Genomic DNA, 25,932 nt, shown 5'->3' on the forward strand with positions numbered 1-25,932 from the left:
ACTCATTCTGCCATGATTAAAATATCTGATTGCCAAAGTCATGATATACAAAACAAGCTGAAATAGACTTTGAAAAGCACTTCTGTGAATGCTTTGGATACAGCTCTAAAGCGCTGATAAAAACTGAAACCGAAGGTCAGGGTCTTTGGCGAGGGACGTTGCGGTTGACAAAGCATCGAGGACAGGAGGTCCTGATGGGTCAGCTGAATCTGCAGAAATTATTTTTAGATAATGTTTGGAGAAAACAACAGAAAGGAAACCAGAAACTATCTGAGGCATATACTACTGTGTGTCCTTTTCATCTATCCATGCCTTTGAGATTGTTGACTTATAAAAAATTAAAAAATAAAATTAAAATAAAAAACTCAATCATTGAAGGAAATTAACAATCTATGTACATGTTCTAATCTATGAACAATCGAAAAGATTTTACTACTGCACATTTCAGAGATAAGAAAGCATACAATGTCTCCTAAAAATGCATCTATCACGATCCCTCACTTATGCATTCTTTCCCTCACTTAATTCTTTAACATGTTCAGATCAAGTGACAGAAAAAAATATATAACAACACTGTCATTCATCTCATAATGCACCCATCGTTTTTAAATAATGCTTCTATTTGGTGCCTTTAACTACATTTTAAATGAATACAAAATATTTTAGATTCAAATGTAAGTGATTTTCTATAAAATTATATATATATATATATATATATATATATATATATATATATATATATATATATATATAGGCCTATATAAAGCTGTAATGTAGGCTATATATATATATATTATATATATATATATATATATATATATATATATATATATATTATATATATATATATATATATATATTATAGAATATAAGTATATAAGTGTAGCCTACAATACAGCTTTCTGCTTACACTGAGAACTACTAGAATAGACATCCAATTTAAAAATAACATTCAATATTATATTATGACTTATACTAAGGTCACTTCACAGCTTCACTTTAAATAGTCAAACTTATATTTGCGTTGTTAAAAGATTTAAATATAATAGCTATATTTGGAATGCACTGAATGGGTTAAGAGAAATTCTCGAGAAGAACTCCAGTTTGTGATTAAATGTATGATAATGAAGTTTCGTAGAAATAAAGTTTCGTAATCATTTGTGTCGATGTAGTGCCATATATCACGTCAAAGCACCCAGAGAGACATGCGGAAAGGGGGAGTGGCCAGAAATAGCCACGCCCACTCCGCCAGGAAGACTGCGCAAGTTTTTATAAAGGATATGCGCGCAAGTTTTGGCAGGACAGAGGGGGCTCTCTGCGGGGCAGAACTATATCAAAGACCCTTCAAAAACAGGAATACTCCCACCGTGCCTTAACAAACCATCAGTTTGTCAACTCTTAAGTATTTTCAACAACTCCCGATTCGACGATGACTGCGACCGTCGTGTCTTCTTTCTTCGACTACGAAGTGACAAACAAGGTAATTTATATTTTTTTTGTGAAGTGGTTTTAAGCATTTGATAAGTTTATATGAGTGCGAAACAGATCGATATCTCATAAAAATGCAGCAGTGCTCTGAGATGCTGTTTTCTACACCGATGTCAAACTTTTCTGGCTGGTGTGTGTGTGTGTGTGTGTGTGTGTGTGTGAGTGTGAGAGAGAGAGAGAGAGAGAGAGAGAGAGAGAGAGAGAGAGAGAGAGAGAGAGAGAGAGAGAGAGAGAGAGAGAGAGAGAGATTGAAGAATCGTGCTTGTGAAATGTATCTAGTCTTGTGCATCTCATGATCTGCAGTAATCGATTGCTAATCGATAAGGGGCTAATAAGGAAAACTAATAGATTGCATTAGTTTCATTTATCTGGGTTTATGCGTCATGAGTTTAACGTATGCTTCCCATAAAGATGTGCTTTATTAGCTTTCGATTCGATACACAACAGGAAAGGCCACAGATCTATTCATTTGAAATAACACGAGGACAAGTGGGTTAGAGTTAATGGATTTAACGTTACTTCTAATAATTGACCTTTTTTAGTAGGTTCTAACCCAAGTAACGTCTAACCTAAAATGAAGGCAAGTTGACCCATATGTCGTATTACATTAGTTACACCTATCTTTTGATAGTTGTGAGCATATCACGATCTCTAAAAGCCTTGCAACATTGTACTGTAAACATGCAATCTTAACTGTGACGTAAAAGCACGTACAATAGTTTTCAGGAGAACGCTTTAAGGGGCGTTCACGCAGGATGCGTTCTTGCATTCAAAACAGTTAGACGGAATGAAGCAGAACACAAGGGTCTCGAGGCGGGCTTTTAACAGTTAAACCAACGTTAAAGGTATTGTTTTGCCCAAACTTAAATTTACTCACCCATGCCATTCCAATGTTGTGTTATTAAAGGGATAGTTCATCCAAAAATGAAAAAGTTGTCATCGTTTACTCACCCTCAAGCTGTTCCTGTATGAAACCTGTATGAGTTTCTTTCTTCTGCTGAACACAAAAGAAGATATTTTAAAGAATATTGGTAACCAGACAGATAAAGGTTGTCATTGACTTCCATAGTTGTTCCCCCTACTATGGTAGTTAATGCTGTCTGGTTACCAGCATTCAAAATATACTTTTTCATTTTTTTTTTTTTTAAGTTCTTTAGGTTTGAAACACCATGTCGATGAGTAAATAATGACAGAATTTTCATTTTTGGGTGAACTATCCCTTCAACAAAAAGTCATTAAGGCGGCATTCTGCTTTAATCAAAATTGATCATTATTTTAAACACCCATGTTTAAAATATGAGCAATTTTTTAAGTACTCTGAAGCCATCATTCATTTTAAACGCTGTCATATGACTTGTGAGAGCCAGTTGTGTTTGACATCAGTGATTTCTGCCCTATAATGCCACAGCATTTTTTTTATTGAACCGACAGCAAATTAATTATGTTTGAGAGTTATTACTGTTGGGAATATTATCAGTCAATAACAACCTTCATTTCTCACACTTTGTATAGCAAGATCTGGAGTATTGCTCACATTTCACATCACATCATTTCATGGGGCATGCAAATGATACAGACATTTTATTTTTGATTTAACTATTGTTATAAATCATGACAGGCTTTTAAAAACCTGACACTTTAAAAAAAGATTAAAAAGATGCATCATAATGGCCAAAGTTATCTCTCGGACACATCTACCTAAAATTCAAACATAGCCTGGGTGGTCATTTTTCTCATCCCCAATACATAGGCTAAATTTGATTACAGTGCTGTATTTCCTCGTACCTCCAAATTTATAGAAAGTCAGAAAACGGTTTTGTAACTTAATGACAGTGTTTCGTAGTGCCATTAATAACGCAATAATGCTAATGCGCATCATTTCTGCAGAAATTTCAGATGATGCATGAGTCTAGCACACACAGTTTGTGTTTTATGACTTAATAAACCTTTCACTTTTAAAGAGATTGCTATGTAGGTTAAACATGCTGGGTCATTAGTGTTATCTCTTAAAAACAGGCCCTAGAGTTGACCTGAAGACAGAAAATACCATCAGCATGTAATAAACTCCTACGGGGGTATTTGGAGCAAAGTGAGTCATAATCATGCCAACTTTTTGAGACACTGTTTTGTTTACTTCATTTTCAGAACAATAAGATGATGACCTACAACAGTCCCCTCTCCAGTCCCCATTTACAGTCTGTCCCCTCATCCGGTGCCAATACCCCCTTTACCCCCACCGGGTCCCTGCTGGACAGGAAGGTGGTGGGTACCCCTTCAGTGGGACTCTACCAGCGTCGCCACTCTGTGTCCGTTACCAGCTCCAAATCAATGCAGAACCAATTTATTAACAGTCTCAAGATGGAAGGCTCGGCTTCCATGAATGGGAACAGCAACAACAAGGAGAACCGCTTTCGCGACCGGTCCTACTCCGAAACCGGGGAGCGTCTAAGGCCGAGCAACATCACATGCATTAGCGCCAACGGAAACAGCCAGGTCAACTCCAGCCGCTATAAGACTGAACTCTGCAGACCCTTCGAGGAGAACGGCACTTGCAAATATGGCGACAAGTGCCAGTTTGCCCACGGGATGCACGAGCTTCGTAGTCTAAATCGCCACCCCAAGTACAAGACCGAGCTCTGTCGCACCTTCCACAGCATCGGGTACTGCCCATACGGGCCGCGTTGCCACTTCATCCACAACGCAGAGGAGCGCCGCGGACCTCCTCCTCTCTCTGCCTTCAACAAGATGGAGCGCCCACGCCTTCATCACAGCTACAGTTTTGCCGGTTTCCCAAGCTCAGGTGGCTCTCAGGACAGCCCAACCTCTGTCACACCTCCGCCCATATTTTGCACCGAAGACATCAATGAGTGGCCCAGCAACCCCTTCACTTACTCGAGTCAAGAGCTCGCCAACCTGTTTGGTCCCAGTTTAGGTGGCAACACTGTTCCTGATCTGCCTGGTTCTCACTCACCCACCGCACCCGCCTTCTTCAGGCCCATGTCCGAGTCTCCACCAAGCCCACCGGACTCCCTCTCCGACCAGGAAGGCTACCAGAGCAGTCTGGGCAGCCAGAGCGGATCCGAGTCACCTGTGCTGGACGCGACTCGTCGTCTCCCCATCTTCAGCAGACTCTCCATCTCTGATGATTAAAACCTGCCCTCAGAGATTTCAGGCCTGAGAGGGACAACGCACAGAAAGAGCTGGCGAGAAAAGAGATAGTAATTTTCCTCCTAGCAATCCCTTCCTGTCCTTGGTTTGTTTACAGCAGAGAAGTGGACTAAAGTGCAGTGTTCTCGTAGCCACTGAGTCAAATCAGATACCATATTACCCAGTAGCATCCACTTTGAGCGCATACCCATGCCTCCCTAGACGTCTTGAACATGCCCGATGTAAAGCAAAAAAACAGAACTGTTCTCAAATGTCTCAAAATCCTCAGTGGAACATGTTAAATTCATATTTAGTTCATTTTGTTCAAACTAGAGTTTTCTAAATTCCTAAAAGTTTAAGGAATCTACTGAATATTATAGCAACAATGCGCTTTACAGACCTGAAAGTGCCACTTTTCTTGCAGAAAACTCGCCGGTAGATCATCGGGACTTAAAAGTGCCTATAAAACAATTACTTTCCTACTTTTCTAATCGCGTCGATATTTTTTTGGAGATCTGGGGTAGAAAAGTATTTTTTGAAAAAATAAATAAAAATCAAACCCATCTTAGATTTGTATGAATAATTCTGAGAGATATTTGTATGTCTAGTGGTGCTAAATGTGCAGTCACCATGGTAATTATCCCTAGAACATGTGATCCCTAATGCTAAAATAGTGTCTGCTGGTTGTTGGATTATGTGAGAGAGAGAATATGTGTGAGAGAGGACGTCCTTCCTTTATTCCTTCTGTTCATGTTACCACTAAAGATGTGACTTCAGTGGCCACTAATTGTTTCGTTGAAATGTTCTATCATTAATTCAATATTGTATTTCCCCTATTATTGTTATAATATAGTTATTATTGCATCATTACAATTATTGTTGGTATTTTCTGTTTGAAAACGAGAACTTTCAAACCGAAAGTTTTGCTTCTCAGTGCTTATTTAACTTATCAAAATGTATTTATTGCTGATTGTAAGCATTTTTTTTATTTTGTTTGTATTTATCTGGATAATGAAACAATAGAATATATTTTCCTTTATGTTAAATTATGATCTTCCGTATTAATCGTAAGATTGTGAAGACCTTTTTCGTTCAGTTTCAACAGTTAATATATTATACTGCAATGACATTTTGTAACTACATTTTGATTTATTTTTAAAGTGAAACTTAATTTAAAAATGAGAATGCAAGAGGATTGTTTTGCATTTATTTATTATTTTCTCCCTAATGTTGGACTGCAGTTTCAAGATGTTTATGCCTCTATAATCCTTTATTATTTGGCTCCGACCGTCTAGAATGTAAACCGAGTTCTTGACAATAACAGTCCTGTGCCTGTGATTTTATAAATCTGATGTTTAGACTGGGATCCTCTCAATAAGACTTCTTTTGGTATGAACAAATCACAGACAATAAATGCATTATAGTACCAATCTCATGACCCCCGCGGTGGTCCAAACCTCTGATCTGACATGTCTAAAATGGACGGTTTATAAGGGAATTGTGAAATATGCATTTGTGTATTTATTTTGCCCATTTTGAAACCATGTTATGTACACCAGAAAGCATGTGTTGTTTTGATTCGTTATGACTCAAAATTCTTATTTATTTACAGATTTTGGACCACTTCTATTTGCTAAGTGCCTAACAGTACATTCCAAGAGTCTTGTACCTTTTAGGATTGTAATCCAGAGTCATTGTTATAGATTTTTAGTGGAAATTCGAGGTTAACAGGATTGACATTGAGAGAGCTACATTTGAATGTGTCCTATGTTAGCAGCTATTGCTGTGCACATCAATATGTTTTCTTTTGTAACGACAGATTGCAGTTTAAACCAATAAAATACCTATTTATAAGCAAACCAACATTGTGTTTTATTTCTACACCAATGACAAATGTGACAAAAGAACAAAATGTCTCTCTCAAAACGCTTTCAAAAAGTCGTTTTTGTATGTTTGGCAAAGCAAGGGTAATAAACTCGAACGCAAACAGCTGTGCTTATTATTTCATGCCGTATTTTGACATTCTCCCCGGATAAATTCTTATTCCTAAAAGCCACAACCTTGCATTCCACACTGAATCCCAATACAGCTTAACACTATGAGACGGGGAGGATGTTAATGAACCAGCTAAAATGCTCAAACTGCTTTCCTGGAAAAGTGCTCATACACAGGAAATAAAAATTCTGTCCCGGACCAATAGTAAGGATGTGAAAGCCCCTAAACTATGTCTTTTCCTGGCACTGATGTCAATGGCTTTTGGAATCTCTGCTTTCAAAAGTTCTGGCAACGGCTGGACTACTAGATAGAAAGAACAGGCCCCTTGAGAACAGACAGTTTGTTACTGTAGCAACAGTAAGGAGGGGTCTTCTGCTGGGACTAGCCGTCTACATGTTTGCTCCCTACGTCACTGAACAAGCATCCGTGCTCAGCGAGCACTGTCAAGTCCTTGCTGGGTTTTAGTTTAATTTCCCTTAGAGAGAGAATACCAAACTAAGTTCCTGAGGAAAGCTGTGATCATGAATACATTCATAGCAGATAGGAGCCAGATGGCCATCTGAGTAGTGCAGAGTTCAGCCTTTCTACTGCTTTAAGCCATTGTAAAATCATGTTGTCATTTACTAACCAAATTGTACTGTTTTTGTTTTTCATTTATACAAAGTTGATATTTCAGTACATATTTCATTTAGTAGCTGCCATATGTTTTAAGAAAGGGGTCCCTCAAAAGGGGATAATATTTGGGGGAGTCCATGGATTTAAAAAGTTTGAAAAACCCTGCTTTTTATAGGATTCACGTTGGGCCTTAGCCTGACAAGCCAGACTCACATCAAGATGTTTGTAAACATTCACTGTATCCGGTCGGCTAAACTCCGAACACATCTTCCCTTTTTAAGAATAACTTCAGTGCCGTTCTTTGTTCTTTTCTCAGAGAAAAGCTTAACTCCAAGTCTTCCAGAGTCGTGGTCAAAGCTGATTCGAAAGACCGCCGCCGTTCTCCAGTTTCTGTGTTAACTAGAAGCACGCAAACGCAACTCGGCCGTCGTCATTATGGCCCTGGCCCGACTCAATACACGACGTGATTGGCCCGTCCAGATTGTGAGGAATACAGCTCAGAAGGGTATTGAGAGTTCCTAGACGACACTTGCGGGCAGATTAAATTTATTGCCGCTAGGGTGCGTCTAGATTTTTAGGCTAGTTGGGCCTCATTTTAGAGACATTTTTTTGTCATGGTCTCTATGAATGACAGCCCTAAGTTAATGATGACATAATATACATTTTTAGGTGAAGCAACACGAAAAGTTATGTAGCAAAGCAGAACTGCAATCCCGTATTTGGGGTTGTCATAAGGCCTTTTCACACATACAGGCTTTACTGGTAAATTACCATTAAAGGGACAGTTCACCCAAAAATGAAAATTATCCCATAATTTACTCACCCTCAAACCATCCTACTAGGCATATATGACATTCTTCTTTCAGACAAACGCAATCAGAGTTATATTTAAAAAAATGTCCTTGCTGCTTGCTCTTCCAAGCATTATAATGGCAGCCCAAAATTTGAAAAGTAAAAACGTGCATTCATCCATTATAAAAGTAATTTGCACGGCTCCGGGGGTTAGTAAAGGCCTTCTAAAGCGAAGCAATTGGTTTTTGTAAGAAAAATATCCATATTTAACATGTTATAAAGTACAATATCTAGCTTTTGACTGACCGCCGTCGGTATTCAACTTACAAAGAAAGTGTAGCGCCTCTCGCACTTTAAAATGCTTACGCTACGTCCGACGTCATTGTCACAGCAGTTACGCTTTTTTCATAAGTTGAATACGGAAGGCGGTCAGTTGGAAGCTAGATATTATACTTTTGAGAGTACTTCGACTTGGCACAGTAAAAAGTCATGCCTGAAAAATCCTCTCCCCCTATTGACAGAAATGAGAGGGTGAGGGGAGATTTGAGGGATTTTTCAGGTGTGACTTTTTACTGTGCAGTCAAAGTACTCTCAGAATTGCTATTCCACCATACATTATAGTTATCCTTTTTAACCCACTTTTATTTTGCCACATTTTATTTAAGCCAAATTTTATTTTGTGTCACCATATTTGGTCGTTCATTTGTGTAACTGTATTTAAATAGGGGTAACATGGAGGTGTTTTAACAGAATGAGAAGTTACATAGGCCAAGACAACTTTAAGGGGGTCTATAGACAGTGAAATAACATCATGGTGGATGAACAACATATGGAACATCATATTCTTAATAATAATACTTATTTTTTTATTAAACTTAATACACTTTTTTTATTGTTTTGACCCATGTAACACTGCATTCTAATAAATAAGCTAGTAAAGTTGTAGATACCAATGACATTTCACAATTCTTGATTAAAAATCAGCAAAAACTACAAGCCTAACTTATATAAATTTAAAACATTATTGAATTCACGTGAACAGTCAGTAGTAAAAGAAGAAGTCCTAAGAATTAAGTGCTTGAAGTTTTTCAGGTCTAACAGTAATTCAGGCATGATAAAAAAAAACTGAATAATCAAATGTAAAAATAACATTACATAATTTTCACTGTATAAATTATATAAAGAAGAATCCTTGTTAAAAGCTACAAAAAGTTATTCAGTCAAGTTCAGTTACTGATTTTTTTCTTTTGTTCTTTAATTTAATGACGGAAGCAGTTAGGTTATATTAGGCTGCTGTCACTTTAAGGCCGAATGCAATAAATTGACGCACAACTGTGTAAATAAATGTGCAAACGAAAACAGAAAGAACAACATTTACATTTACATTTAATCATTTAGCAGACGCTTTTATCCAAAGCGACTTACAAAAAAGGGGAGAGTAATAGAAGCAACGGAACAGACAAGGCCAAAAACCTGTAAGAGCTGTAAGAAATCTCAATTAATTAGCACAATACACAACATTTTTTTTTTTTTAAGACAGACATCTACAACAAAAACTCACGTACGCAAAGTGCCGAACACTGGATTTTGATAGCTATGATAACAACCCATTAGGACTAAGGCTGTTGCCCCAGCTGTTGTCGTTAATGCAGATTCAGTGGCCCAATGGGTTGGTTTTGTATTCTAGCTAAACGCGCAGCAATAGCCATCTACAACAAAAACTCACGTACGCAATATACAGAACACTGGATTCTGATAGTTATGATAACTATGTAACATACCCGCCTGAAGGCACAAATCCGGATGAGAGACGTAGATTTGATCCAGGAGTGTGCGCTTTTGGTCGTTGCTGTGGTGATCAGTAAGTGCTATTCTGTATTGGTCAAGTGCAAATGGAAAAGATGTGTCTTAAGATGTTTTTTAAGAATGGCTACAGACTCGGCAGCACGAATTGAGATCGGCAGGTCATTCCACCAGGTAGGAAAGGTCCAGGAAAATGTCCGTGAGAGCGATTTCATGCCTCTTTGGGATGGAACCACGAGGCGCCACTCACTCGCAGAACGCAAGCTTCTGGAGGGTGTGTAAGTCTGAACAAGTGAGTTTAGGTATATTGGTGCAGAGCCAGTGGTTGTTTTGTAGGCGATAACTAGTGCCTTGAATTTGATGCGAGCAGCCATTGGCAACCAGTGCAGTTTGATGAAGAGAGGCGTAACATGCGCTCTCTTCGGCTCATTAAAGACCACTCTCGCCGCTGCATTCTGGATCAGCTGCTAACAATCTATATTATATCTCTCCATATTAAATACACAGAAAGAAAAATACTGAAAAATGTTTTTCAGCATGCCACGCGCAAGACCCTGCCTTTGTCATTCGTCAGCTCTGCAGTTGGACTACATTATGCGCGTTTCATATTATTACGAGCAAAAACATGCTCTTATGCAGTCTATTTGTCACTCAGAAGTGAACATTTTTTAATAGATCAAATTGAATAGATCAAGCGGTTCACCTTATGCAGGCGAATGAAGACAACAACACAGCGTTTAAAGATAATTTCCAATGACATCACAGAATTTACCGCTATTTTGGTGCTGATGTGTGAATGGTCTCTTAATGGTTAAAAGCCAGAAAGCCATTGTTTGTGTGAACAGCATATTTGTGTATTTACTATTTACCAATAAAATGATTCTGTTAACTTGAAAGGGGCTAGTGTCTATGCACACCATGGCTGCGAGTCACTGGGCCTTTAAGAACAGACGCGAGGAATAAGGCCAAAGTCGCAGTTGAGCAATACTCGCACCATAGACTTTGTAATTCCTCTATCAGCTCTTTTTGTTCCTCTGAGTGTTTCAGAGGGCAATGAGTAAACAAAGAAGAGTTCACAATGTTGGAAGATTGAAACGATTTATACTAATGCATGTATAGAAGGGGCATTTCGGGGAGTTTTGTGCTAGGGGAATGTGTGGTTTGTTGGTTTAACCTCAAGACTAAATGAGCCAAGAACAAAGCAAAAGGTTCTGAACAGAACTGACTTCAGGTCATGAGTATCCAATTGTATCAATTCAAAAGCAAACACTGCTCAAAAAAAGAAAAGAAAAAGGAATCAAGTCTAATTTAAATATACTGATATCCGACAGATATCATTCAACAGTGTTATCTCTCAGAGCAATAAAGCCCCAAGCAATGTGTGTTCATGGTGTGTTTTTATTTTATTTTTATTTTTTTATTGAAGCCTGATGCGAGGGATGAGTATAGATCATCATAGATTTTAGACTCGTTTCCGAATCTCATGACTCTCTGCTCGGATTTTTAAATTCACCCTGAATGTTTTATTCTCCAGAGCCTTCTGGTTTGCAGGGAAAGAAGGAGTTTCTTTGGAAGGAAGGAGAGTTTTCCTCCCCTCGGTACAGGCACAGGCAGCGATATCGCCACAGGTCAACCATTAAATGATCTGTCAAAACATGTGAACTCTCAGCCTATCAGTCTGCTTATGGGGGGAAGGGAGGAGAGATATACAGAAAGAGGATGAAAGAGAAAGACAGGCAGAAAGAACACCTACTCAGCATTGCGGGTTGCGTTGTCAAAACCGACTTTATCTGCTGGCGGAGAGGGCTAAAGATATCATTGTCGTTTGCACTGTCGGGACAATCTGCTAATGAAGCTAAAATAATTTGATTGGAAGACCATAAAATTGAAAATCGATTTTATTTATTAATGTTAGAAGTATAAAAGCTGTACATACTGCACTTTACTCACTAGGAAAGATTAGACAATAAATATAAATACAAAGTATAGAGAGAACATGTGAATGCATATATGTGCACATATACAACCAAAAGCAAAACAAGCCGAAAAAAGAGGAACCACCCAAAATAACACCATTGTTCATCTAATCAGACAAACTTCCCTTTAAGGCAGAGGAACCATGGGAACAGGAGTCATGGGAACAGAAGCCATGGCAACGGCCAGTCAGGGTCAAGAAGCGTTTGTCCAAGACTGCTGTCTTATCACACGACTAGCGAGAGGAAAATTAAGCCTGTCAATCAATAGCTGACTGATGTTGCAGTTTTCTAACTCGATGAAAACGGAGGTAATGTTCTACCAAAGGGGAGGCTTGGTCGTCAACCTGTGGAGTTTGCTCTGTCCACTTTGTGTCGGTCGTTCTTTGTTGCCATAAAGGCCAAGCTGCTGATCCACCACATGTTCCTGCAATGTTTAACCATGGCTTGTACCTGAAAGAAACCATAAAGCAATCGTAGAATTTAATTGTTAGGAATATCTATGGTGGATGATAAATATTCAATTCTGTGTGCCTCTACAATTTTAATAACATCATGCTAACTAAAGTGTCACTATAGTCATCAAATGACCATCAAAATAACCTTGAAGTAACCTTGATGTTCAAATACATCATCACGCTTGGTTATCTTCAGATAATGGACGGCATTGAGTGTTTAACTGACATAAAAAAAAACATTAGTCACTTCACATTTGTTTACTAGCCTTAAAAATAAGTTCTGCAGCCAAGGGTTCTCAGCAAGTTGAAGGCGTGGCCTGGGAGAGGTTGTAGATGAACCCCGTCCTCACTCGGATTGGTTGAAGCCCTGGATCTGTTCCTTGGATTAAAAAACTTTCTGGGTTTTCATTCTCTAGAAAACATAAAAGAATAAAATTAAAACTATGCCAATTATATAATTGATGACCCATGATTACCATGACTTTGTCTGCAAAAATTCAACATGTAACTACAATATCAGATATTTGGAGGTCAATTTAGGTCTAGGGGTGTCCCCGACTAATGATTTACACATTTGAATCAAAATTGTCAAATCTTTCAATAGTCGACTGATAGTTGAATCATCTATGTGTGTGTGTGAATGGGTTGGGAGGGGCACGACACTAGTCAACAGAAGGGTAAAACTATTTTTATTTCCTTTACACACTGCACACAGCAACAACTTTAATAAAGCGACCAAAACTGCCTGCCAACTGACAGACGAACTGACAATGGCTTTCTTATTCAGGTTTAAAGAAAAGGTAATATGGTGGATAAACATTCGTAAAACGCTTCTCATAACATTTTAAAGCCGTGATCGAAATATAGAACACCACACATATATATAACATAACATTTTGATAAATAAATTGGAAGAAAAAAACAAGAACACATTGAGTGTGTTTACATGCACGTTTTTAATCCAATTATGCCTAAAGGGGGTCACACACTGGCCGCGAACTTAGCGCCGTATCTCACACCAGACTCTTTTCAGTTTTGAATCAACTTCTGAGAGAAGAGTTGCACGATGGGTGTATCTTGTAGCACAGGGAGAAATCAGTATATACATAGACGATTTGAGGGAAATATAATATAAAACCTTGAAATGGCGCTCTTTGGCGCGGCAGGATTTTGAAAAAATTCCTGACTCGCCGCGGACAGGCCCTGTATGCCGCTGCCGGTGTGCGTACTCTAATTGAAAACAACGTGTTCGAATTTTAAAGACGTGGCACGGCACCAAGCTTCGCGTCCAGTGTGCGACCCCTTTAAAGGCACACCACACACCGGACGCGAAGCACAGCGTCTTTAACATATTGAGCACCCCCATATTGCCAAAATTGTATGATCCTCATTTAATAACACCTGCGAAGATTCGACTGTAAGATCGGTGGACGAATCCGGCTCTGCATATCGATGCATCAAATCTTTCGACTATTCGGGGTCACCCCTATTCAAGTCAATTATGTTTTAAGTATGAAATCAACATGAATACAAATAATTCATGTCTAAAAACATTCTTTTTTAAAAAAAAGAAATCTCCTTTTCATTATCTTGGACATCCTTATTTGTAATTGACCCATGAGCGACCCTTTAGTCTTGTGCACTGTCTTCCCAATTTAACTGATTAGATGCAAGTGGCTCATGTTTTTGATAAACGCTACACAAAATGACCACAACAGACTAGACAAGAAAAATTGTGGTTGGTTTTACTTTGGCACAGGCTGACATCATAGTATTACACACAGATATACAGCATGCAAACAGGCATCAATTTGAGAGAAAGTTTGTGGAAGGAAATAAAGGCTCCACTGAGCCTTTAGGTTGAACCCCCATTGTAATCAACAGTAGTTTAAGTCTTGGTAAGTAACAGGAGCAGTTAAATTACCAATATGAATTCCTATAAAAACCAAGAAAACATACTCCTAGTGACCAGCTGAGAGGAATGGGTGCCAAATTTGATGTGGCCAGGTTTGTGGGCGAAGACAATGTAGAACATGGCTAAATACACATCCAGCTATGTTTTGCTACTCTCATTCCTGTGGCTGTGATGCTTGTTATGAAACCTTTATATTCTCAGGCTTTTGCTCTTAAGAACAACACCTCCCATGAGGCTGGGTGCTAGTCTTGTTTCGTTTTCTGTCAAAACCTCATGATGGGGCCATAAAATAGAAGGCAAATGCATGAACATCAAACTTCAACACTCAGTCAAGCCGTTTCTACTGGCAGAGATACAAATCTGTATCGACTGGAGGATCACTGTAGGCGTTCCCATTGGAAGGCTCAGCATTGATCACCTGTATAAATTGCAAACGCTCATTGAAACGAATTAGGTCCGTTGACGCTGCACATCAACATCAGCGAACGCACTAAAGACTTGTGTACTGAAGCTAGCAAAACCTCTGTAGAGCGATATTGGCATCCCACACACTGGCAACTTCCATGCTTGGAGTAATAACAAGCATGACTGATTTCTCCAGTTCCCCATAACAATAACACTTTAAATCGAGAGAGGTTCTGTATTGGATGAGTCCTTCAAAACTATGACTAGTGATTTCGCATAACTGGTATTCCAAAGTTCTAAGCGTGAACATACTGCTTACAAACATGATAATTTACTTCATCTGGTTCTGTTTCCATTGCGTCATTCTACGCAGCCGAATCTGATCCCTTCCCTGTGCTATGCCATCTATTCAATCTGGAGATAAGCAAACCCATAAACATACTTGAACAGAGTGCAGAAGGATGTTGACTGGATCTCCTAACAAGCCTCTATATCAGACATAAAGCATTAGTTTCGAGAGGCAGCGCCCTGTTAATACCGTGAAGCAGAGTGGTTTGGGAAATGCTCTCCAGCAAGTAGGCCACTCATACTCATGTGCTCTGCATTTTCCATTTGACTGCCTTGGTACAGTACGGCCTCTGTAATCACACCAGCAGCTTGAGACAAACCGTAAATGTTTACATATGCCTTTAAGGGGGCCGCTCCAAATTCACTTCATATCCAGCCTTTCTCTCACCCTTTGTCACACTCAAACAAGCGCACACTGTGCTGTTAACAAGAAAAGATGAGAGCTATTACGCTTTTTTATTACTCCATAAAGCAGAACACATGGGGCAAGTCCTAGCAAGATTGGCGAGACAGGATATAGCGAAAGGAAACCTGTAGATCAGGAGGGGTGTGTCTATCACTCACTGTTTTTCATTCTGCCCTTTTGTAAATGGAACGTAAGAGCTTTGAGAACTTAGCAGAAGTGAACATGTAGAAGTACAGATGTAAAATAAGTAATCCGGTTTGCAATGCCCAACTCATTGAACCAGGACAAGCACAGAGCGAACAAGAGACGACTCTTCTTGAGGGCTCTCGTATCGACCCCCGCAACTCCGCCTTTTGATTTATGGAGCTCAGATGGAGTCTGGAGGGCTGGGAGGAGGAGATAAAAGGTCTCTTGAAATGAACACCTTAGTGAAACCTGCTGCTGTATAACATAACACAGAAAAGGCCCCTTCACCTGGAGCACTGCAGTCCAGAAAACTTCTCATTAGGGGGACACATCAGTATGACTGTCTGAGTACTGAGTGAACTTTAGTGGAGCAGCCCCACCAGAATGTGTTTTTGTACTTGAGTAGCATGTTGTAAGTCTTAGGAAACAGAAATCATTAGTAAGCCCCCTATACTCATAGGCCTGAGCTATTCTGGGTGCAGTCGAAACAAAAACCCCACAATAATCAAAGCGAATTGCTAAATTACAGAGATGAGCAGCTTGAAAAACGTCTCACAATCATGGGAGTCTTAACCCCGCAGAACCACAGCAGCTAAAGCCATCCAGATCCAACACTGATTGCTAATAATGAGTCAGTGTGGTACTGGCCAAGACACATGGTACAGCTCTGTAAAAATCCCTCTACTCCTCACTGCGCTGGAAATATTGAGTCAGCCAAGGCCTTTTGTTTCAAGTTTATCTGTGCGAAGATAATGTGAGGCTTCAGCTTAGACACGCTGGGTAAAAAAAATGTCACTTTCATGTTGCTCGGGCTTCAAATAAGTTGCTTAGTTTGTCTTGAAAAATAGGCCGTAGGTTTAGGGTCCTCTGCCATGCTTTCCTGACAGGATGAAGAGTTTCGTTGTTCCCTTGTTGTTCCTGCAGATCCCATTGAACTCGCAAATCCTCCATGTGGCCTGGCAAAGGGGCAGCTTAATAAGGGCCTCGTTTTGTCCTTTGTGAGCCAAGGCTGGGGACATCAGCAAAAAACTTCTGATTCAGAAATGCTCCATTTCCTCTGTGGAGATTTGAGGACACTGTGGCTTTTTAAGAGAGCCAAAAAATAAAGAACAGAAAAGGGAGATTGCAGTTGTGTAATTGCCCTTACATAATCACAATATAATTTTAATGAATTGGATGATAACCACCATTGACAGTAAACACCATTGTTTGAAGGCTTGTTTTTTATGGGAGGTAGGGTCAGGGTAGTTCATGTAGCTCAACTTAACCTCATTCTTTGTAGGGTAGACCTCAGGGATTAGAAAGATTAATTTAACTGACAGTCTTCTATCCAGGTCTGACTCAGAGCCTGAAAGTGTAATGCACATCCCATTTTACTTTCAAGGGTTTGGTACCCATGTATGCAATGCCCTCTGCTGAAAGCGGAACACAGTTCTGGGAGCACGGGCATTTGCAGCTGTGACAGGGTGAGTCATTCAGTTTAGCACTTAAATAGAAAGGGGGTTTCTGTTCAACAATGACACTAACATAAGTACAGACAGAAATCTGCACATGTGCTTCTGTGCACACACACACACTCAATGGGTGCTGGTAAACCAGCACCTGTGAACAGAATGAATCTTAAGAAAAACATGGCTTATGCAGAGGCTTTCGTTTGTTGCTTCCATATTCACATGGATGCACGTGTGGCTGGAATACAGAGCAGCAGCTGCAGTCCGAGACGTGAGCAGATGACAGTTCCTAAAAGAAAACCCGCCAGTTCTTGCACGTCTTTAATCCAATTGATCAGGCGAGAGGGAAAGAATTTACCAGAAATTACCCAACACCTGGGTAAATCAGTAACTGCCTCTCAGCAGGAGCTCTCTCAATGTCTCTCTAATATGAATTTGAGAAAGTGTCTTATAGGGCTGGGCGATATGGCCCAAAAAAAAAATCCCCGATTTTTTCACCAAAAATTCGATTTACGATTTAAAACGATTTTTTTCCCCTCCTACTTAAAATCAGTCTGCAGATGACAAAGAAATTGTTCAAAACAAGTTTTAACTTTATTTTGTTTAGGTAAAATTAAATATTTGCAGCTTGGTAGAAGTGCCACCTGGGGTGCAAAACTTTCAGCATGTGAATAACCCCCGACTATTCCACAGTATAAATGGGCACCATTTATTTATCTTTTGCAATAAACAGTATACATATCAAATGTTTATGAATTGATATGCAGATAAAATTAACTTTTATTAACAACAGTAATGTGCAAAAAAAGTATAGGGAAAATTTAAATGTAGCCTAATGCTCTTATTAAATATAGATTAGCATTGTTCTTCAATAGTCTCACACTGAACTGATCGACAGCTTCAGTGATTATTAAAGGAGCTCTTTACTTTACTGTAATTTAGTCACAATTTGAAGAAAAGTTTAGTTTTTCCTGAGACTGTGACTTCGTACTTTCCATACATTAGGGAGTGGAAATCGCTAATAAATCAATAAGTGCTCTTCTGCTGGTTATAGTGGTGGGCATTTCATATCTTTTTTTAAATAAAAATGCTACAAAATGGATTACACATTTAAAAAAAATAAACTAAAAAAACATTCGACTATTTCTTTCACAAGACCCCTTTAAACTTTTAGTTTTACAAACCATCACATTAAAAATAACATTACAATCGGATATCTAGAGCTTTGAAGTGCTGGAAATAAGTGTGAAGCTCTTGAAAACCATTGGAAAGTGCTTGAATTTCAATCTCAAAAGGTTGTACGAATCCTGAGATAAATAATGACAACAACAACATTAAATCCATGTGGTTTTACTACAGTACAATCGTGGTAAATGTTGGTGTTTTGTGACTGAAACCCCTGACCTTCGCTCAGCTCTGTTTGAGCTGATATCTGTGGTTTATAACAGAATTGTGCGCCGACCGCTTCCACTAGATCACAGTAGCGATGGTGTGTTGATTTAAACGCTCTCTCACTGGATCACCAGCGCTGTGTATCGTGTCTGTCACGAGATTGGCCCGTGTGTGAGCTCGCGCTGCGTTCGTGTCAGCGCAGCTTTAAATGAGTATAGCGCCTACCGCGGTTCCGTTCAGACTTCAAACACACGTATTGTTAATTGTTCTGTGAAAAACTGAACCAATTACGAATGACACGGTATGTTGTTAGACGCGATCCTTGTTGTTTGTGTACCTCTGTGGCAAACGCGCGCGGGGAGGGCTGAGCCATTACGGGAGCTCAGAGGGGAGCGTCGGCGGATTTGAAAGAGAAAACCGATTTTCATTCACAAAAATCGTCGTAAACTAAAAACTCGAATTAATTCATAAAATCGATTTATCGCCCAGCCCTAGTGTCTTACAACAAAACTAAAGCTTGAAGTTCAAAGCAGCAAGCAAGTTATGTTTGTGTAACAATTTAGTCAGGTTCCAAAGAGGCTTTTGCAAACTGGTTGCTTGTAAGTTGGTCATCAAAGACAATAAAGAACTACATTTTGCATTAATGCATTTTTGATATCCCAGTTATTGATATGTTTAATGAGCCCACATGAGAAACACAAATATCGTTTTTAGTAGTGCTTGGTGGGGCAATGCAAAAAAACGTTTTCTTATGACGTTGCTGCTTTTAGCAACTTGGTTTCTTTATAAATCATAAAGCTTTTCTTCTAGGGAAACTAGCAAGAGCACAAATGAATCAGCAGTCTAGAAATATGATCTTCCAAACTAAATAAAAGTAGGGGAAAGTATGGGAAAAATCCCAGAATTCATGAAAAAGAGAGAAAGTAAAAGTGGAAAGCAGGAACATTGACTAAGTGGCTGAGAGAAGAAAAGTAAAACTGGGCTAGAGCAAAGCAAATGAGAGTTAGAAGGAGGCAAAGAAATGAAAAGTCGAGGGAGAGAGAGAAAGAGAAAGGGGAGAGGGGGGGGGGAGAGAACAAAGCCATCTTTGTGTGAGGCGCTGAGAGAGTGGAGCAGAGCCAGGGCTTAGGGGGTGTTTCACAAGAGTACACTGACTGCATTCCTGCAATGTGATTATGGCCACATTTAATTTATTCTCCTGCAGGAAACACACTTAACCCTTCACTGTCCATCGGCTCTCATCAACTGGTCTTGAACCTTTATAATTATCCAGTTAGTAAATACTATGCAAGTAAAAAAAGTATTGTTATGACCTAACACAGCTTGCCAAAAGACCCAACTACAGACTGTAGTTCCTGGTTATTGCTTTACAGTCATTCATTGACTTTGCTTTGTGTTTTGCGGCATCAGACAGCCCTAAATCCAGGCTAATTCAGCCTGAAGCGATTACACTGGGGATTCCCAGCGCTGGATATTCTTTACGTGCACAAAGGCAGACCTGAGGTGAAACTTTACGTACTTTATCTGCAACCAGAAGTATTTGTTGAGGAAATTTGCTAAAAACAAATCAAATCATCTCCAGCCTCGCAACTCTAGAGAGGATAAGTGGTAAGAAGGACAGATGGATAAACTCAAAACATGCCAAAGCACGTAACTTCAAAGAAGGATCTGATGAATTTAACTGGAGGCCACACACTGTGGTGTGTCTGTAAAAAATGGAAGATTTTTGAGAATGTGGAAGCAAAATATATCTTTATGAAGCTCATTTGATAAAAATTGGTTTATGGTACAATGTAATAAAGCTAAGAAATACCCTTTTTCACCTACAGGCTTTTTCATAAACCCGTCTCTTGCGTGATACCCAGAACTTTGAATATTCCAATCTAATATGATATCTGACCTGAAAGGTGGCCAAAATAATAATCATACAATGTTTGATAATAGGCCAGAGGAGAACTGGCACCCCGACTGAGTCTGGTTTCTCCCAAGGTTTATTTTTCTCCATCATGCCCTGATGGAGATTTGGTTTCTTGCCACTGACGCCTTTGGCTTAGCTTGCTCAGTTGGGGACACTAAAATTATGATCAAAGTTATTCAACTAAATATACAAATAAAATGAATTATTTATGTCGTATTTAATTATATAAACTATAATACTGATCTGCCAACATTGTCGCTTGTATGATGAATTGAAATGAGCTGATAACATCACTGTTTTTCTCTCCGGAGCGGCTGTACGGCCAAATCAAATTTTGTTGCAATATTGTCCTGCTTAACACTGTGAAGCTGCTTTGAGACAATCGTCATTGTAAAAGTGCTATATAAATAAAGTTGATTGATTGATTGATTGATTGACATGTATATTTGTATTAAAGGGATACTTCATATTAAACTGTTATTCCCTTAACTAAGACGAGTTGATTCATACCTCTCTCGTCTCAGTGTGTGCACTTATTCACTCTGGCGCGCGGTGACATTCTGATAGCATTAAAGGGTCATGAAACCCCAAAACACTTTTTTTGAGATGTAAACAGATATGTATAGGCTGCACATCATTGAAAACACTAAGGGTACTCATTAATGGTATTCATATGTGAAAATAGTTATTTTTGCATTTTTCAGAGCGATTTCTGTCTTCCGGTTTGAAAAGCTTAGTCGGAGCAACGTCACAAATGCTGACGTCGGCACGGCCTTTTCGGCCCAAGTATGGGCTGCTGGGCACATGCTGACGTCGACCGCTCCGAGCGATTCTCGATATATATTCATGACATAAAGCTCATTCAGTCCAATCCCTGCGCTGTAATATGCATACAAGATAATTTAGTTAATATGCATGAGACAGTCACTTCTGTCAGGCTCGTCTTAAATCCTTATTGTAGAGATATGGTGGGGAAGTTTTGGAAGCAGCGTGCGGAAAAGTCACGGAGGAAAGCTAGGCGTTGTGCTGATACGAAGTAACGTAAAGGGCGCCGAGCGAGCTGTAACCGGCGCCGTCTGTGGAAGCCTTTGCTACAAAATCTCGGTAAAGTAAAATTCACCTGAGGAATCGCACGCCGGACCTCCAAGCGTTGATCTATGTCAGGAGTGCAAAATAACCAATCTGTAATCTGTAGGCCAATGAACAAAAGCCACGTCCTCTCCCTTTTATTTGTGGTCACAGCCATGCACTAAACCGCATGTGTTCGGGCTCTTAGTGAAACAGTGTGCATTTTTGGACAAATATAGATTTAGCTGCCGAGTGATAGACAGCGCGGATCGTCACGGCAACCCAGCGCGCGTCGCTCTGCTTCAGATGCGCGGTCGAGACTATGAAGCCTCAAACCCCTTCGCTTTTACCCCGATCTAGAATTACACATCTCTGTCACATCGCATGTTGGATGGTTCACATTCTCTTATCACGTCGGCACGTTGTTCATCTTGCCAAACAGCGTGCATATTTGGACAAATATAGTTTTATCACGTTTGCAAAATATTTCGTCATGCAGAATAACATTTATTTTCATTTCTCACTGAATTATGCTGGTTTGAACTTTGAAGAGCTGAATGATTTGCGATCTCTGCTGCACGCCACTCATAGCTCTCTCATTCGCTGTACTCATCCCTCATTTAATCTCACTGTGGTAAACAATGCCAACGGGAACCAAGAACAAGTCTCAGAACCGCTGTAACTGCTGCTGTTGGTATCGCTAATCTTAATGCACCTACTGACATTCCCCTATTTATGCAAACCATTCCCTCTTTCCACACAATACCATCCCACCTTTTCACAGTCGACCACTCCCCTTTTTACAAGCCATTTCAAATCGAAGGTGTGAAAAAACACCGCTGCAGCAGGGGGGTTTCATGACTAGAGGTCTTCACGGGTCCAAAAATTCGCACCCGAACCCGAAGAGACCCGCAATGTTCAACACAGACCCGACCCGGACCCGTCTATTATTTTAAAAACTGGACCCGGACCCGTGCAGATCCGAAAAATGCCAAAAATATATTACCCGGAACCGACATGGACCCGTCTATTATTTGATAGCTGGAACCGAACCCGCCGGGAAGACACAGACGCGACTGGACCCGATTGTCTCATATTACACAATATAACGTTACTGCTGTTAACAAGTTAATGAACAAGCTGCGAAAAATAACTGTCTCAGTCAGCCTACCTAACGATATAGCCGTTGTCTCCCTTGTACCTTGATTGTGATGTATTACAATATTCCTCATTAATTGTTCCAAGCATGCTTAATTCACTCATTTCAGCTGTAAAAGTAAATTTTATTTCACAGTGACGGATTTATGAGTTAATTCGCATAATAACTTTGACTGTTTGCCCTTTTGAACTAATAACTATTGCTCGTTTAGTGCCATGGCCGCTTGCGTTACCATTATTTATTTGCCATAATCTCTCTGAGTCTGACTAGCAGAACTTTAAGATTAAACAAGACGGTTCATTCATATTATTTTTAAAGTCATTACAGTCACTGCGGTCTGCGGAAGCTCGGGTTGCCATAGAAACATGACACGCGCTTGAGACTGCACTCGCGCGTCAGCTGGAGCAACCTGAAATATGAGCCTTTTTTTACACAATTTGAGCATCACAGAAAACATTTATGTGACAGTTCACCTGAGGTCTTGTTGCTGATTTGAAATATATTCTTGAGTACATTATTACCGCGCACATGCATTAAATCTGCCCGCTTTCTAAAAGGCTGAGAGAGCGCGCGCGCGCGAGAGAGAGAGAGAGAGAGAGCGCTTGTGTTTTTGTTGTTGTTGTGTATTTCTAAACCTCATTTCCCGGCTCACACTTTTCTTATCCTAATTTAGCAATTTGTAAGTTACACAAAACACACAAGCCGCGCTGACTCTCACGGCCAGGTGTTCTCCGAGTCCGATTGACGTATTACATAGGCTACAACATTAACAGACCCGGGAACCGAAGTAATAGATTAGGACCCGACCCGGACCCGGCTGACCATTTAAAAAATAGACCCGGACCCGTACGGGTCCCGGGTCGGATCCCGGGTCCACGGGTCTCGGGTGCCCCGTGAAGACCTCTATTCATGACCCTTTAAGCTTAGCCCACTAAGCACAGTTCCTTCACTATGGTACCAAACAGAGATCAAGTTAGAAGCGACCAAACACCTCCATGTTTTCCCTATTGAAATACACTTACATGAATAGTTCAAGTATGAAGTGCCACGTTTTATTTTAAGCGGATTAAAAAGGAGAACTATAATGTATGACAGAATAGCACTTCTGAGAGTACTTTCAACCCGGTGCAGTAAAAAGTCCCAGGTGAAACATCTTTCCTCACATCTCCCCCTCCCCCCTATTGACAGAAATGAGAGGGGGAGGGGGAGATGTGAGGGAGAATTTTTCAGCCAGGACTTTTTACTGTGCCGAGTTTACTGTCCGCCATACATTATAGTTCTCCTTTTTAATCTGCTTAGAAAAGCGCTACGTTTTATTTTATGTCACCATAAAGGTATTTCAAATATTTGTGTAACTGTATTTAAATAGGGAAAACGTGGAGGTGTTTGGTCGCTTCTAACTTGATCTCTGTTTGGTACCATAGTGAATGAACTGGGCTTACTGGGATAAGCTAAATGCTATCAGAATGTCACAGTGCATGCACTTAATCGCTCTGACGCGCGGAGACGAGAGAGGTATGTATCAACTCATTTTAGTTAAGGGAATAACATAGTTTAAAGGTCCCATTCTTTGCGTGTTTTCGAAGCTTTGATTATGTTTACCGTGTGCAATATAACATGAGTTCATGTTTCGCGTGTAAAAAACTGTATTTTTCACACAATTTACTTATCTGTACAGCGCTGTTTCCTCTGTCCTAAAAATGGCCTGATGATTTCCTTGTTCTATGAAGTCCCTCCTTCAGAAACACGTAACGAGTTCTGATTGGGCCAGCGCTTCCCGTGTTGTGATTGGACAGCAGCTTAGCACACTTTGCCCGGAAAGGTCCCGCCTCTTACCATAACGGGGAGATGCAATCGCTGAATGCGCGCTCTTCTCCACGTGGGAGAGCAACAAGCACGCCCCCTTTTTTGTGTGTTCTTGTGGGCGGAGGGTTAGTCAACAAACGGTTCTAGTGACGTCATTACATCCCTGCACTTCCTGCTGTAGTCCAAACCGGCCGTTCGAGGTAGGCTTTGAAAGGGAACTTCTGTTGAATAAAACATCTTGCTTGGCATTGAACTTTGAGCTTTATAATTTTACAGGTATTATTTATGCTCTAACAGCAACATTACACACTAACTAAAGTTTGAAAGATGGAATCGTGAAGAACGGGACCTTTAATATGAAAAAGTGGTGAAGTATCCCTTTAAGATCATAGCAAATGTAAAGCAATACACAAAGGACTTATCACTTATTGTTTCTTACCAAACACTGTAACCCCCCCCCAAAAAAACAGCATTTCCATTAGAGCGCGGTTTGGTACAATACAATAACAAAACTTTTCATGCTTTGATTTCTCAGCATGGTTAGCTAACCGCAATCAGGGCAGGAAAAGCATGTTAGCGGAACATCTTCAGGTATGTGGCGACTCGGAATCGGTCTAATACATTCTAAACCCGATTAAAAAGCATCATAATGAAAAAAAGAAAAGAAAAAAAAACTTAGCCATGACCAGTAGAGAATGGCACTATATAACGGTACCCGTTTGACCTGATGATGAAAAATGCCTGAATCAATACAATTGTTCTGCATTCTCTCATTCAGGGCAACAAAAGGCATTTCTAAAGACCTGTATAGAAAGCATTAGCCATTTCTGAAGACTGCATAGTGTCTTGAACAAAGCTGTGCATTAGCTTGATCTGTTGAGCCAAGCTTGATGGTCATGGTTTCTGACCTCTTTGATTAGGTCTGTTTCCGAAGTCCTGGAGGACCACACACAGGTCTGTAAGCAAGAAAATACAACCAGTGCCTATTTTGACGGGCCCACCCTTGCGCCGTCTGTGATTTTATGTGTTCACACCTTAAACAAAGAGAGGGAACATGAGATAATGAAGGGAAAGCAGCACATCATTGGGGTTGACCACTCCTGGAGGCCACAAATATGGTAGCCAACTCATTCTCAAGCCACCTCTTTATACAGTATTCTACACTCTTCTCTACAACCAAACTGCACTGATCTCTACCCAGTTGCTGGGAATAAAAAAAAGCAGTTGAGAGGGTGGGGTGGAGGGTCTGGGGGTCAAAAAACCAATGCTGGTCTAAATAAAATCCCCTCTCCAAAGGATCAAAGTTGAACTTGGCAATTTAATTCCAAGAGGATATTGTCATTCCCAAAGGCCCCCAGCCATCTAGGCCTGTTACGCCTCTCATTAAAGGCAGAGTCTTAAGCTGTAGAGTAGCAACAGGGGCAGCATTATTCCAGACCTGCTTATTCCTGCCCATTACGGAAAGAACGTTCCGTCAGTTCAACCACAATCCAATGAGGTTGGACCAAAGAATCTTGTCATTTAAAGGTATTACATAAAAAGTTTTCCAACAGAATCTAATGTGAGGATAAGGACAATTATAAAGTCCCATTGTTTTAGCTGTGCCA

At 40.0% G+C, this 25,932-nt stretch overlaps 2 protein-coding genes across 3 annotated transcripts in view; one reads left to right on the forward strand and one right to left on the reverse strand.

Moving 5' to 3' along the window:
• The first annotated feature begins 1,287 nt into the window (after positions 1 to 1,287).
• On the forward strand, positions 1,288 to 6,494 carry zfp36l1b (zinc finger protein 36, C3H type-like 1b). The gene is made up of 2 exons (XM_067417245.1): positions 1,288 to 1,480; positions 3,634 to 6,494. Exons 1-2 carry the CDS (start codon positions 1,430 to 1,432, stop codon positions 4,636 to 4,638), a joined length of 1,056 nt encoding a protein of 351 aa, XP_067273346.1. The 5' UTR covers positions 1,288 to 1,429; the 3' UTR covers positions 4,639 to 6,494.
• A 4,912-nt stretch (positions 6,495 to 11,406) lies between these two features.
• rad51b (RAD51 paralog B) overlaps positions 11,407 to 25,932 on the reverse strand; it is a 61,039-nt gene continuing 46,513 nt past the window's right edge. The window contains exons 9-10 of one of the 2 annotated variants that reach the window (XM_067417248.1): positions 12,538 to 12,683; positions 11,407 to 12,266 (exon numbers count right to left, since the gene is read on the reverse strand). In XM_067417248.1, the coding sequence (XP_067273349.1) occupies positions 12,568 to 12,683 (116 nt within the window). In that variant the 3' untranslated portion in view covers positions 11,407 to 12,266; positions 12,538 to 12,567. The remainder of the gene's footprint in view (positions 12,267 to 12,537; positions 12,684 to 25,932) is intronic. The other variant, XM_067417246.1, reaches the window with a different exon arrangement.

This window comes from Pseudorasbora parva, chromosome 15, assembly GCF_024679245.1.
Source record: "Pseudorasbora parva isolate DD20220531a chromosome 15, ASM2467924v1, whole genome shotgun sequence".
Classification (NCBI taxonomy): domain Eukaryota; kingdom Metazoa; phylum Chordata; class Actinopteri; order Cypriniformes; family Gobionidae; genus Pseudorasbora; species Pseudorasbora parva.